The following is a 15,288-nucleotide window of genomic DNA, read 5'->3' as shown; positions in this document are numbered from 1 at the left end:
ACGAAACTTATATATTCGAAATCAGCATTTAGAATCTGATTTTTGGACGTATCTACTGGTATGAAAATTCTGATTTTCAGACTTTCAGTTACTATTGATCCGAGTCGCTCCTTACTTACAGTTCGTTACCACGAACTGTTTGATCATCAGCTTGATCATATTAAAATGTAGCTTAACAGACAACGTTTGACCCACCAGAGCCTTATCTGGCAGATATTCTGGCCGAGGAGTGTCAATCAAGAGAAGGCCTAAGTTTACAAAATGCTTTTGTTGGCATCAAGTTTAACTTCATACTTCATAACTTCGTTTAACTTCATAACTTATTTATGTAGAACTTCATAAATGCACCTTAAAGACTTTTTCTTTATTATTTTTAGTGATGAAAGTGAAGATCAAGGAGAAATTACAAACGTAAACACTGAGAGCTATGTACAGGAAAAGGTAGAGATACAATCTCGAATTGATGAGCTTACTAAGTCAATTGAAGACCAGGTATATGATCTTTATTAGGATTTTTTGCTGTATATGTGTGTCTTCAGTATGCTAAATCATATGTTAAAGATATTATTGTAACTAATTAAAATAAATTTCTGAAAAGGAAGTTTTTCGAAGAAAAATGAAGAGCCATAATAAACTTACCACCAGCAGACATAAACTCCTATAACAATTCAACTCAAAACAACCAGAAATTACAACTGAAGAATAAATGAAACACGAACGAACACAAATTAGATAAACAATCAAAGCCAACAAACAAGCAACAGATACTATTATAAATTAAAAAAATAAATTTTAAAACGAATAAAAATATAAATGAATCCAACTTGAAAAGAATAAAACCGTTACAAATGAGAGTTTGGCTACTGTCTCCCCCCTTCCCAACTGTAAACTTCTAAGGTCTTAGCTGTAAAACTCTTAAACAGTCCTTGAAAAGAACTAATAGAATTGAAATGAACGTTTAATATATAATGATAATATATATAATATAATATATATAATATATAAAAATATAATATATAATATAATATAAATAATATAAATATATAACAAATAATAATATATATATATATAAATAATAATAAATAATATATAATATATAATATAAAATATAATATATAATATATAAATATATATAATATAATATAATATAATATAATATATAATATATAATGATAGTACTTGCTGAAGCTCAGCAATTCAAGACTTTAACAACGGAAGAAATTATTTGTAATATAATTCGTTTTTAGTAAAGGGGACATAACGCAGTTGGCTTTAGACTTTTACAGTTATAGAGAGAACAAATAAGCGTTCAAATGGGAATAAGTTGATGGAAAAATAATAAATAATGTATAAATAATAAATAAAATTTATTTATAAATAATAAAATAATAAAATTTATTTATAAAATAATGTATAAATAATAAATAGATAAATAATGGGAATTATTTATTTGACAGTAAAAACAGATACAGAAGTCAGTACATTTAAGTTTCTACTGATGACGAGCGCTGTATATGTGGTCGAAATATCAAGAATTCTGTATCGGTTTTTGCTGTCTATATAATTGGACTTATTCCCCCATTTGTTTGTTTATTTGTTCGTCATAGAAAAGCAGCTTGGTCTTGGATGAAAAAAAATACCTAATTGAAGGTAATACATCTAGAATATATTAAAGGGAGGGGGAAGGGGCAGTAGGCAAATTCTTGCTTGGAGTAACTTTTTTGTTTAAGTTTGATTTAAACACTCAATTATGTTTTACAAGTTAAATTTATAACACATAAACAGTTTTTTTTCTTTTGCTATCGGAAGTTGCTAATGAAACTTACGATTAAAGAATATGTTTCAAAGAATTTAATTATTTAAGAAGCAAAAAAACAAAAACAAATAAAAGTTCCCTATTTTATCCGTGAAACTGAATAAGAAAATGTTTTTGAATTTGTTTTTGCAAGTACTAACATTTAAAACATTTAATTTGAAAGTTCTCCGTGACGTGAAAACTGAGTATTTTGCTGTCTCTTCACAGGATTCTATTTTTCATTAATATATCGCAGGAAAAAAATGATTAAATGAAGAAATGATCACTGGCTGATAAAAACGTTAAACTGGATAGTGAAACCTCAGCTAAGAATTTATATTTTATTAGAAGCCTCTTTTAGGCTTTGCAAAAATGGCCTTTGATTCCGGTTTGAGTTAAGGACCTTTATTAATAGAAATCAAAGAAACACCTGACAAAAAATATCAAGAAGCAAAATTATGCGGCTTGAAATGGAGACTCGAAAATGTGAGCGTATATATGAGACAATACACTCTAAAGATATTGACCCAATCTAAAGTTAAAACTTATTCAAATAAAAAAGCTATTGTAAAATTGTTAATGTAACAACAACCACGTAAGTTGAGTGTCTTATTGTAGGGAAAAATATAGGATAATTGAGTTGTTTGAAAAGCAATACAGGTAAAGTAACCTATTATTACAAAAAAGTGACTATTTGCTGGGTTTTGTTCACAGAAGACTACCAACACAAAAGGAGATACAATGACTCTGGGAAACATTTGTTCTTATGCCTTTTACAGTTTTTAGTGCTTCCATTTTCCAGTTTCCAGTGCTTCCAAAGCTTAAAACCACTCATAGCAAAAAGCCTCCTGACTGCAACACATCCTAGATGAACGTATAGGCTTTTGATTCGGTTCAGAACCCCTAAACAATCTCTGAAAGTTAATCCTTGATTTTCTTTGCTATTCCTAAGACATTACAGATATGCCCTTTTGATAATCTGGAGGCACGTAGTGTCATTTGGTTTAGTTTAGGATGCCCCTAAACGTTCCCTGAAAATCCAACTTGGCATCCTAGATGAACATAATAATCTTTTGGTTCAGTTCAACATTCCCAAGGAGTTTCTACTTGATAATCTTAGACATTCCTATGACTTTATAGGTATGCCTTCTGGTAATCTCAATGCATGTAATGTCTTTTGACTTAATTCAATATGGTCCAAAACCCCCTGAGAGTTCCAACTTGGTGTCCTTGGGCGTTTCTGGGGTACTGAATGTACTCCCTTTTACACCCTTTATGCACATATTGTCTTTTGTCTTGGTTCAGCATCTCCATCAGCCTTCCCTGAAAGCTTCACCGCAACACCCTTAGACTTTGAGGAAATATCAGAGGTACGTCTTTATGACAGCCATGCATGTGCATGGTGTTTTTTGATTTAGATGAACATCTTCAAAAGCTTCCCCTAAAACCATCATCGCAATGCCCTTAGCTGTTCTTGGAATAATGCACAGACGCCCTTTTGACGATGAGGATCCACATAGTGTCTTCTGATTTAGTTATACATCCCCCTAAACATTCTCTGAAAGTTCCAATGTAATTCCCTTAGATGTTTCTAACATATTGCAGATGTGACTTTTTGACACCCAGAATGCAAACAGTGTCTTTTGGTCAAAGATCAGTATTACCCTCAACTTGAAATGTCACCTTGATACCCTTAAAATGCTCCTGAGATAATTCAGATATGCCCTCATGAAAAAATGGATGCACAAAGTATTTTTTGATTTAGCTCAGCATAATCTCTCAACATTCTCTGAATTTTCGCATTAACACCTTAGTCTTTTCAGATACGCCCAGAATAAAAACTCCCATCTTTTCGCAATTATAAATCCCATATGTGAACAACGGGTAAATTGCATAATTCAAACCCTTGTCTCTGGGAAGTGGGGTGTTGCCGTCCCTGAGGCATAGCTATTGGATATTTCAACTATTTTGAAGAAAATGGCTATGTCAAAGTCCTGATTCTTGTGGAGCGGGAGGATCATCTAAAGAAGGGCACCTTACCTATCACCTTTGACTTTTAAAAAGGGCATCATAACTTTCAATTTCCAATCGAATGAGCCACCTCCAAAGTTTCTACAGCTTCCTCATCAGCTTCTTCTACAACATCATAACTTTCAACTTCTTCTTCTTTCATATGAAGTGGCCTGAGGAAAAAAATGAATAATACATACACTTTGCTCTTTTCTTAGATAGCGCTATTGCGCTATCTATAATATTTACAGATATTAAGAAAACCCTAAAACAGTCACTTGGAAATGGGGGTTCCAGGAAGCTTGTGCTACAGGCAAGTAAAGAGACATCTGCTTGTCCCGACGCCTTGAAAATAAAATATGTAGGATATGGTTGGATCAGTATGAATTCTCTATTTATACTAAAACGTCTTCTCATGATAACACTTTTTTTTTAGTTAAGCTCAATACCAAAATATGTTACAAGCAGATCAATAGAAACCAAAGGAAGAAAACAAGAAAATGGACCAAGGATGTATGATAACGCGAGTGACTCGTGACCATTTTTATAGTGTCTTGTTAATGAATGGAGATTTTCTTCTTTTTTGTGTTCTTGTATAATTTGTAAAATATGTTTTTTATGACTAAACTTTTTTCTTTGTTGATACATCTCTCAAACTTTTAATGTCTAATACCAGTGGTTGCAGAATATCCACATATTCTTTTTTTTTGAAACACTGTTTCTTATTTTCTAATTCAAACACAAGTTTTGGCGACTTTTAAAGTTGCAAAAAGATTCATCACAGGAAAGCCATTATTTGTCGCAAGGCCACAATGTTGGCCTATATACTTCAAAAGTGCCATCAAGATGTATTCTGAGAGTGCCAACCGGTTACACTGGTCATGCCACTAATTGCTCAGTGACTAATATGTCCCTATACCTATATTAAGTTCAGAAGGAAACTAACACTTATTATAGGATGCTTGTCTACCAATACCAGCACATGCTAGTATTACGAATACTATAGTATTGCTAGCAATACTAGAAATACCACCAATACGAGCTTTACATTGCTGTTCACATTTTTTACGTGTTACAAAAGATCGTTTATGAGAAGATTTTCAAACCTTTTAAAGGTTTGGTTTTAAAGGTTGAAAAGGTTTTTCAAACCCATTTAAAATTGACACCTTTCAGCTGTTCTTTGAATTTTTTGAATGCGAAAAAAACTTCTCATAAACGATCTTTTGTAACGCGTAAAAAATGTAGCTCGATGGAGCTTTCTAAATAGTGTTTTCGCTACTTTTGCTCTCAATTTCCTCAACACTTCTATATGTCAGGGTTCTTATACAGCTTGTCAGCCTTTTAAAATTTTAGCCAACTGCTTCAAAGTTCCAGAAAATTGTTGCCCTTACCTTGTTGATAGGAATCCTGCATATTTCTTGAATGCCCCTTATAGTTTATCTATACCCTTTGGTTTTTAGTTTCAAAGCTAGAGCTTCGCAAAGGCTTAAGTGTAAATCTTGAAAAAATATATTAAGTAAAACACTTATTCTAACGTTGTCTTTATTGTCTTTTGACATGTAAACCTTTTCTTCAATATTCTGTTATCATCACTGTTTTCAAGCTGACCAATTGTAAGTCAACAGAATTTTAAGTGTTTCAGAATTTGATTATTTGTATTAGCACTGACCATGAGAGTTAAAAACAAAGAAAAATTGAGTATTAAGAGGCCTTAAGTTCTTTCAAAACTCATGCCTCTAGTCCCATTAAAGTTCAAAAACAATTTCGTGACTGCTGGGATATTATTTAAGAATGTAAAATGACCTCTAAGTATACAATTATCACAGAAACCTCTTTGTCGATAAAATTTAATTATACTCATTGTCGCAATTTTTATTTTATAATATACTAATTATGCTGCTTAATTCATTATGATGTTATTTAAATTATTCTCAATGTCAGTATATTTTCCGAAGCAGTCGCAGTAAAGATGAAACAGTTAAATTGCTTTTAGAAAGACAATTTTAAGGAGTAAGGACTAAAGTTTGCTGCATGGTCAATCGAGTGATTTGTTCAAACTCTCTTTAAAGAATTCCTCTGAAAAATACTTATAAGTTAAAGGATCAAACTGTCATCGGTACCATGGGAAAACCGGTCAGTTTTTTTTTATTAGTACCGACTGGTTTTCAGCCCAGGAGTTTTTCTAGTTTCTCGATGGTCACGATCGGTTTTCGTGTGTCGTTGAGCCAATATGAGCAAGCATTTTGAAAAAAGGAAAACATGTCAATTGAGAAACACTTAAAAGTTCGACCTTTCATCAAAGTAATTTTTGCAATTTTCAGTATCTACCCTCTAATTTTAATCCGACCCATATTTAAATAACTCATGTATCATGTTACAAGGACCTTCAGCCCTGTTATTTTTAAATCGTTTTAGTTCCTTCTCAGAATCCTCCTTTTTGAATAAATCTTCATTATATTATTTCCTATTACTTATCACGGATTGAAAAGTCCTATAAAATCGTCATGGAGAAGTCGGTCAATGACAAAGGCTGATAAACATTTACCCTTCCTAAATTCTAGCTTTAATTAACTGGATTTTGGATGTAGGGATTTTTTTTTTTTTACTCTTTTTTCAATAGAAATATCAATAAAGGTGTCTCAAGATTTAGAAGGATGTACGCTTGCCCCTATTCTCCTCCCTTCGATTGGCATTCCTATACATACATTTTATTTAGAGTATTATATTATACTTTGAGAACAAGAAGCCTTCATTTTCTTTATGCATAGGTATTTGTGGTGCGCTTGTTAATGTTCTACAGAATAGTTTCAGAACAGACATACAGAAAGGTTTCTTTTGTGAAATTTTACCCGTGGACCCATCATATGTCTGTTCATATCTCAAACCCACGACTTTCTAATATTTTATTTCAGTTTTTGAAAATTAAGAATCATTTTTAGGAAAGTATCACGTTTCGTCAGTGTTGCCACGTTGAATTGTGAAAATAAATAAAATTAATAGTCGATTTGAGATCACTTTTCTACTACTACTATTACTAATGCAGCACCAAGCCACTAGAGGTCAAACTGCTTTTAAGCGCTCTGCACAATACTCCCTCCCAATCTATTCAAAGCCTCTTTAAACCCTCCCAAGAAGTTTCATTTTCTTTTAAATCCTTTCTTATGACCTCTTCCTACTCTATTCAGAGATAACCTGATTGTTGTTGGGCCCTCGACGTGGGGCGGAGAAGGAAGTTCTTTGGTAACGTATCATCCGTAAAACAACCTTACCATTTCGACCTTATTTTCATTATAGCTCTATATTTTTTGTACAGCTCACTATTTAAGATACAGTCACTCAAAGGGATACCTAAAACAATCCGTTGAGATTCTCCCTTGAAAATATCAATCAAATCATCTTCTGAGATCTGATGCGACGAAATGTCAGAACCGTACATGACCCTCATCATCCCCTTAGCATCTAATATTCTATTCTTGGCTGGTAAACTTAACTTCTAGAATGTTTTAACTATGGAAAAGTACCCTGGGCCTCGGCTATTCTACTTTTATCGTCTTCATTGCAACCACCATCTGTACTAACAAAGCTAAGTGAAGTTCAGTGAAGCAAATTTGAACGATGCTCTCATTACCCACTGCCAACCCTTCACCTTCATTTATTGCTAATCTAAGGGGCGTAGTCTTTTTATTATTGATTGTATTAAAAAAAACTAGTTTTTTAAACTGAAAGTAAGGAGCGACATTAAAACTTAAAACGAACAGAAATTACTCCGTATATGAAACGGGTTGTCCCCTCCGCAATCCCTCGCTCTTTACGCTAAAGCTTTTAATTGTTTTAAAAGCATAATTGTGGGAAAGAGTCAAACTTAAGCGTAAAGAGCGAGGGATTGCGGAGGGGACAACCCATTTCATATATGGAGTAATTTCTGGTCGTTTTAAGTTTTAATGTCGCTCCTTACTTTCAGTTTAAAAGACTAGTTTTTTATATATAATTTCTGAACGTTTTTGAATTAATGCATGTTTGATTTTGGCTCCCCACACATAAATTATTAAAATTAAAATTTGCATATTAATTCCTTTTTTGGCTAAATGGCTTTCTCTTAGTTTTGATCAGACGATTTTGAGAAATAAGGGATGGAGAAGGAGGCCTAGTTGCCGTGCAATTTTTCGGTTACATAAAAAGGCAACTATAAATCTTAATTTTTAACGAATTTTTTTATTAGTAAAAAATATACGTAACTTAAGAATTAACTTACGTAACAAACTTTTATATTCATTAATTTTTATTATGTATATGAGGGGGTTTATACCCTCGTTAATACCTCGTTCTTTCCACTAAATCATAAGTTTTGTCCTAATTCTTTAAGAATGACCCCTGAATCAGAAAGGCCGTAGAATAAATAGTTGAAATTACTAAAAATACTATAGCATAAAGAGCGAGGTATTTATCTCCTCCTAAATACCTCACTCTTTATGCTAAAGTATTTTTAGAGCCCCTCATATGCGTAATAATCTCTGTCCGTTTTAATTTTCGATGCTACTCTTTACTTTCAATTGAGAAAAATTTCCATGTTTATTTTTTCATGGTTTTTTTTTATAGTAATTTTAGAAAATCCTGCGCCCTTTTCATTGAATTTCTGTTCCCCCATGACATATTTCTCCAAGGAAAAATCCTCCCACATAGCCCCCTCCCCTCCCCTCAACCCCAGCCCCAAAACCAAAAAAAAATCCCCTGAAAACGACTGTACACTTCCCAATAACCATTATTATATGTAAACTGGTCGAAGTTTGTAACTTGCAGCCCCTCCCCCAGGGACTCTGGGGGAGTAAGTCATTCCAAAAGACATAGTTATTATGGTTTTTGACTATGTGGAACAAAATGGCTATTTCAAAATTTTGATCTGTTGACTTTGGAGAAAAATGAGCGTGGGAGGGGGCCTAGGTGCCCTCCAATTTTTTTGGTCACTGAAAAAGGGCACTAGAACTTTTCATTTCCGTTAGAATGAGCCCTCTTGCGGCATTCTAGGACAACTTGGTCGATACGATGACCCCTGGGGAAAAGAAAAAAACAACAAACAAACAAACAAATAAACACGCACCCGTGATTTGTCTTCTGGCAAAAAATTCGAAATTCCACATTTTTGTAGATAGAAGCTTGAAAATTTCGCTATAGGGTTTTCTGATACGCTAAATGCGATGATGTGATTTTCGTTAAGATTCTCTGACTTTTAGGGGGTGTTTTCCCCTATTTTCTAAAATAAGGCAAATTTTTTCAGGCTCGTAACTTTTGATGAAAAAGACTAAATTTGATGAAACTTATATATTTAAAATCAGCATGAAAATCTGATTCTTTTGATGTATATTTTAGCATCAAAATTCCGTTTTTTAGAGTTTCGTTTACTATTGAGCCGGGTCGCTCCTTACTACAGTTCGTTACTACGAACTGTTCGATTTTATCGTCTGTGAAAATTCAAAGATTCCTGAAGACAGCTATACCTTTAAGCTATTCATTTTTGGGTGGTTTGATACCTTACCTTTTTTTTATCTATGCCCACTGCAACCAGGAATTGCGTAAATGAATATATGGAAGTGTTTTTCGTTAAATGAATTTCTGGATTTTTGGAATTTTCAAAAGTGTTTTTTGCTGAGTGACAAATTATTATTCAATTATTTAATTACTAATTCAATAATTCAGATAAATAATTCAAGCAACTAAATTTTATTTTCGATTTCCTTGGTTCTTTAGATGTATTTCAAGACTAACTTGACCACTTTTGAATTATATTCAATTTCAACAGACTCACAACTTGCTTTCATTAACGAACATATAAAGAAACAAGTGGTAAATCCAATACCAATTGAAAATAAAATTAAAACTTAATTTTATTCCCCCAACAAATAATAACTAAACTATTTTATATATTTTTTGATTATTCTTTCAAAAAAATCCGTTAATTCTTTCATACTTACACAAATTCATATTTACGATTATTTAACAGGGGAGGAAGAACCGAACATTGTTTACATTACACTTCATCCATTGCTATACATCCACATATACTACACTGTTCATTATTTTACAACATATCAATTAGGCCAGTACCCTTTACGTATTGTCCTAAAAACTTAACTGTCTCTTTTTGTTTTGACAACCTTTTGACAAAAATTCTTTTATTCTAAACTGAATACCTCTCTTTTCTACTTATTCCTTTAGTCATGATCTAGCAGTCTCATACTTTTTACATTCCATAATTATATGTTATTAAGTTGTATTTATATATATGATGAAAGTGTATTAAAAAATTTTTTTGAAATTATTTTTTGCTAAATTATTGATGCCACTACAATGAAGGATTTCCTATGGAAGGTAAGACATCCCTCCTTATACAGGAAGCGGAATGAAATTGTTAGTTGTAATATTTTAGTTTTTGGACATTTTTTGAATTTTTGACTATTAAAAATATTGTATTTGTATTTGGTAAAGTCGAATTTTTAAGAAATTTGACAGGGTATTAGACTAATTGTTAGTTTGAGTGTAGTAGATTATTCAGTATGACGAAGTATGATTGTGAAGATGGCGGGTCAATGTAAAACCAATCTAAAATTAGTTGTTTTTTTTTAAGCTGGAGAAAAAACAGAAAAAGGATCATGGAGCCTAGAGAAGAAATTCTGGAAGCTCCACTCAATTACTTCAACAACAAGACTAACTTGGATTTAAATTCAAGCAAAGAGAAATTATTGTGGAGCAGTGTCTCGGTACTGTTCTCCTTAAACTCACCTAAGGACCTTAAACTCACCAGTGTCATTTGTATTTTTTTTTAAAGTAAATAGATTAATTTAAATACTACCAATTGACACCATTGTACGTCGTAATTAGTAATAAAGAAAAAAAAACAGCAAAAGAAGGGTTTAAAAAAAGCTTTGAAATCAAAATTGATATTTACCGTTGTTTCTATTTAAAGAAAATGCTCCTACTTTTTAGATAGATACATGTTTTTTTTTAGATAGATACATGTTTATTTACAACAAGAATTAAACCATTTAAACAAACAGCGCAAATGCCTAATGGCATACTTGAGCGCGTGGTATATCACCGAAAAAAAAAAAAAAAAAAAAAAAAAAAAAAAAAAAAAAAAAAAAAAAAAAAAATTAACACAAATAAAAGAAAAAACCGTCACCTTGGAAAATTCACTTCGAAAATGAAGTAGTTTCTTTGTGTTTATACCGAAAAAACTTCTTGTTTCATTCATCTCATGTTTTATAGATGTTTCATTTATCCATACTTGGTCCTTTCTTACACTCCATCTTCTTTTTATTTGCTCAATTCAAGGGCAACAAATCACTAATAATATTAATTATACATAATTATTAAACAGAAATAACATAAGTCTTCAGGGGTGGGGGGCTTAGAAGAGTGATAGATTAGCGAAATGTGCGGTTATTTTGTATTTTTTAAGTTTTATTTCATTATTTATTGTACTTATGCTGCGGGGATAAGACTTAGGTTTTATCTTCTTTCTTTTTCCTCTCAATTTCAGTTTATTTCAAGAAAGTGGTGAGGGTCTAAGTTTTGTGCTTTTTGCGGAAAGTGTGGATCTTTTCCATCAAATTTAACCACAGTAAAAAAAGGTCTGAATTGTGCTTTAGTAATTACAGATTGGCCTATTAATTAATCTTTCCTGCACACTAGTTAAATTGTATACTTACCTTCATGATTTCTGTTGACAGACTTTCAGTTGTTCATATGTTTCTCCAAAGGAGTGTAATAGGTGATCAGCGCGTTCGGTATGTCAATATGTTTCAATATGTAGTAGTAGTATGTTCATGCATTAAGGAGCCAGGCTTAACTTGTCTTTGTACAGAATCACTATCAATTTTTTTTTCCAATTTGAGTCACAACCTTGAAGCGGTCAAAAATTTTATATTCAGAATTCTAAGAAAACATTTTGGTGGTAGGGGCAATGAACTGTCACCCATCTTAAGTAGTTTCAGGTTAGTCTAGCTTTGATTTGAATCTAGACCGTACTGACCTTTGGTTGGCTCATGTCTGTCATACTATGTTAACTGGATCGGCAGTACATATTGTCCAGTTAGTATTGACTGAACAGCCAGTCGTACTGACTGCTTCATGCTTGACTTTTTCAATGAAGCTTCCTACTTGAAAGCAGAATCATAGCTCAAGGAAACGAAAGCCTAGTGGCTAAAGCTGAAGAAAAAAACCACGCTTTTTAGCCCAAACGAAAAGTACACGAGCTTTCCGAAATATGATCAAACGGGCCTAAGGCTGTGGACTTTGGACTCTTGTCCCTTTTTTGCTATAAACTGAGATTGGTGGCATAAGGAGGAAAAATCCAAATCGGTGCTGTATCCACAATACAATATGTTCATTGAATAATACTCCATGATTTTCATGGAAATATTCATGGCCTCAGTATCAATGGTAGTTATGTGTTAAAATATGATGAAGACATGACGAAGGTGACCGCGTGGTAATCATGGCTCTGGTTACCACATTTCACTATGTGAAATGTTGGCTTTGGAGAAATATAAGATATTCTATGGTAACGTCTAGAGTAGGGACCTAACGGTATGGATTTTTGGGGTTGGATACAGATATATCGGTATCGTACCGATACGATACCGATATCATTTCCCGATAAATACCCATACGGAAACAAACCTTATCTATGGTTTGAAACCCCCATTCTCTGCCCATGTTCATACCCAGATGTAACTCCCTGGTCTATCAAACAGTTCTTGGTAATGAACTGTAAGTAAGGAGCGACCCCGGCTTAATAGGAACCGAAACTCTAAAAAAAAACATAACTTTGATACCAATAGATACATCAAAACAATAAAATTCTTATCCTGATCTCAAGTCATCAGTAATCTTACCTGTTAAAAGTTACGAGCCTGAGAAATTTGTCTTAGTTTTGAAAAAGGGGAAAATGCCCCCTAAAAGTCATACAATCTTAATGAAAATCACACTGTCAGAATCAGCGTATCAGAAAACCCTACTGTAGAGGTTTCAAAATCCTATGTGCAAAAATGTGGAGTTCTGTAATTTTTACCAGAAGAAAGATCACGGATGCTTAGGTTCAGATTCTTTTATTATTTGCGTGTTTATTTGTTTTGTTTTTTTCCCGGGGGCGATCGTATCGCACAGTGATCCTAGAATATCACAAAAGGATTAATTCGAACGAAAATTAACAGTTCTAGTACCCTTTATAAGTGACCAAAAAAAATTGGAGGGCTACTAGGCCCCATACCAAGCTCATTTTTTCCCAAAGTGACCCGGTCAAAATTTTGAGATTGCTATTTTGTTTGGCATAGTCGAAAAATCTAGTAACTATGTCTTTGGGGATAACTTAATCTCCTAAAGTCGCTGGGGGAAGGTCTGCAAGCTATGAACTTTGCCCATTGTTTACATGTAGCCTTGTATTGGTTATTGGGAAGCATACAGGCGTCTTCAGGAGGGATTTTTTTCTAGTGAGGGGGTCAGGGGGATGTGGCTACGTGGGAGGATCTTTCCATGGAGGAATTTTTCCCAGTAGTATTTAATAAACGCTCAGAAAACAACTAAAAAAACAAGTTTTTTCAATTGAAAGTAAGGAACAACATTACAACTTAAAAAGAACAGAAATTATTACGTATATGAGGGGATTTGCACCCCTTGTCAATGCCTTGCTCTTTACGCCAAAGTCTTTTTAGTACTTTCAAAAGAGCTATTTATTCTAATTAAACTACCTTGGTGATTCAGGGGCCATCCTTAAAGAATTGGAACAAAATTCGAACTTCAGCGTAAAGAGAGAGATGCTAACTTGGGGGTGAGCCCCCTCATATGTGTGATAATTTCTCTTCATTTTATATATATATATATATATATATATATATATATATATATATATATATATATATATATATATATATATATATATATATATATATATCTTCTATATATATAAAAATAAGTTGTCTGTGTGTCTGTCGAGTGACGTCACTGTCCGCATATGACGTCTGAATTATTCCATCATATACCAATTCAAAAATGAATGGGACCTTAGTAGTCAAGAAGCGTCGTTAATCCGATACAAATACATATACAGTAGCTCAGTTGGTAAAGCGTTATGTTCCAGGTTCTAGGTCCGAGAGGTTCCAGGTTTGAACCTTGGCTATAACATTAATACAAAAGAAGAAAAAAACTAAAAAAGATAAAAACTACAAAAAAACTAAAAAGAAAATACTATAAAATCTAAAGAACAAAAAAAAAACTAAAAAAGGGTAAAAAACTAAAAACTAAAAAAGTAAAAAAAAATTAAAAAAAACTAAAAAAAGGTAAAAACTACAAAAAAACTAAAAAGAAAAAAAAATAAAAACTAATCAAAAAAAGTAAAAAACTAAAAAATACTAAAGACTGAAAAAAAACTTAAAAAAAGGAAAAAAACTGACAAATAAAGGAGAAAAAGAAAACTAAAAAAAAATTAAAATAAAAATAAAAAAAACTAAAAAAGGTAAATGTATTCAAGCCGAAGTAGCTGAGTTGATAAAGCGTTATGTTCCAGGTTCTAGGTCCGAGAGATTCTAGGTTCGAACCTTGGCTTTAGCATTAATACAAAAGAAGAAAAAACTAAAAAAGAAAACAAAACTAAGAAAAACTAAAAAACAGGTAAAAACTACTAAAAAAGAAAAAAAAAACTAAAAAACTAAAAAAGGGTAAAAACAGCAAAAAAACTAAAAAGAAAAAAGACTAAAAACTAATAAGAAAACTAAAAACTGAAAAAGAAAAAAAACTAAAAAAAGGAAAAAACTACAAAAAAACTAAACAGAAAAAAGAAAAAAAAATATAAAGCTAAAATAAAGGTAAAAACCAAAAAAAAAAAAAATAAAAAGAAAAAAAGGCAAAAAATAAAAAATTTATTTTGTCATATACCAATTCAAAAACGAATGAATATACAGACCGGGACACCGGGAATATAAATGACGAACGGGACACTCAAAGAGAAATTACAGACTGGGACAGCGGGACACAAATGACGACTGGGACGTGTGTGTCGACTGAAGTCATGTTTGTGTGTCGACTGACGTCATGTTTGTCGACTATAAATGACGACTGGGACACAGGGACACAACTACAACGGGGACGCCGGGGGGCACAGGAGGATATACAAATGATGATGGGGACACAGGGAATGTTTGATTAGCAATCACCATCAACAAAGCTCAAGGGCAATCATTAGAATAATAAGGTATAGATCTGAATACGGATTGTTTTTCCCATGGACAATTATGTGTTGCATGTTCACGAGTCGGTAAACCTGACAATCTATTTATATGCACAGACAATGGGACAGCAAAGAATGTTGTATATTCGCAAGTCTTACGTAGTTAAAAACACAAACATTGCAAATGCTAATCGAATTGGGAATTGCAATCTTTTAAATTGAAAAGGCAGATCCGTTGGAATCATGGGAATGCGAGGAATAAGAA

The 15,288-nt window shown here is 32.6% G+C and overlaps 1 protein-coding gene and 1 long non-coding RNA gene across 2 annotated transcripts in view; one reads left to right on the top strand and one right to left on the bottom strand.

The window, feature by feature from the left end:
* Positions 1–4,427, top strand: part of LOC136037313 (uncharacterized) — a 67,017-nt gene extending 62,590 nt beyond the window's left edge. The window contains exons 8-9 of the mRNA XM_065719979.1: positions 378–492; positions 4,242–4,427. Coding sequence (XP_065576051.1) covers positions 378–492; positions 4,242–4,343 — 217 coding nt within the window. The 3' untranslated portion in view covers positions 4,344–4,427. The remainder of the gene's footprint in view (positions 1–377; positions 493–4,241) is intronic.
* The window catches only part of LOC136037315 (uncharacterized), a 70,565-nt gene that overhangs the window by 22,670 nt on the left and 32,607 nt on the right, over positions 1–15,288 (bottom strand). The window contains exon 2 of the long non-coding RNA XR_010619911.1: positions 3,836–3,978. This is a non-coding gene — a long non-coding RNA (uncharacterized LOC136037315). The remainder of the gene's footprint in view (positions 1–3,835; positions 3,979–15,288) is intronic.

Source organism: Artemia franciscana, chromosome 16 (genome assembly GCF_032884065.1).
Source record: "Artemia franciscana chromosome 16, ASM3288406v1, whole genome shotgun sequence".
NCBI classification, from domain to species: domain Eukaryota; kingdom Metazoa; phylum Arthropoda; class Branchiopoda; order Anostraca; family Artemiidae; genus Artemia; species Artemia franciscana.
The sequence above is the reverse complement of the archived record's forward strand: the minus strand, read 5'-3'. Positions and strand labels throughout refer to the sequence as shown.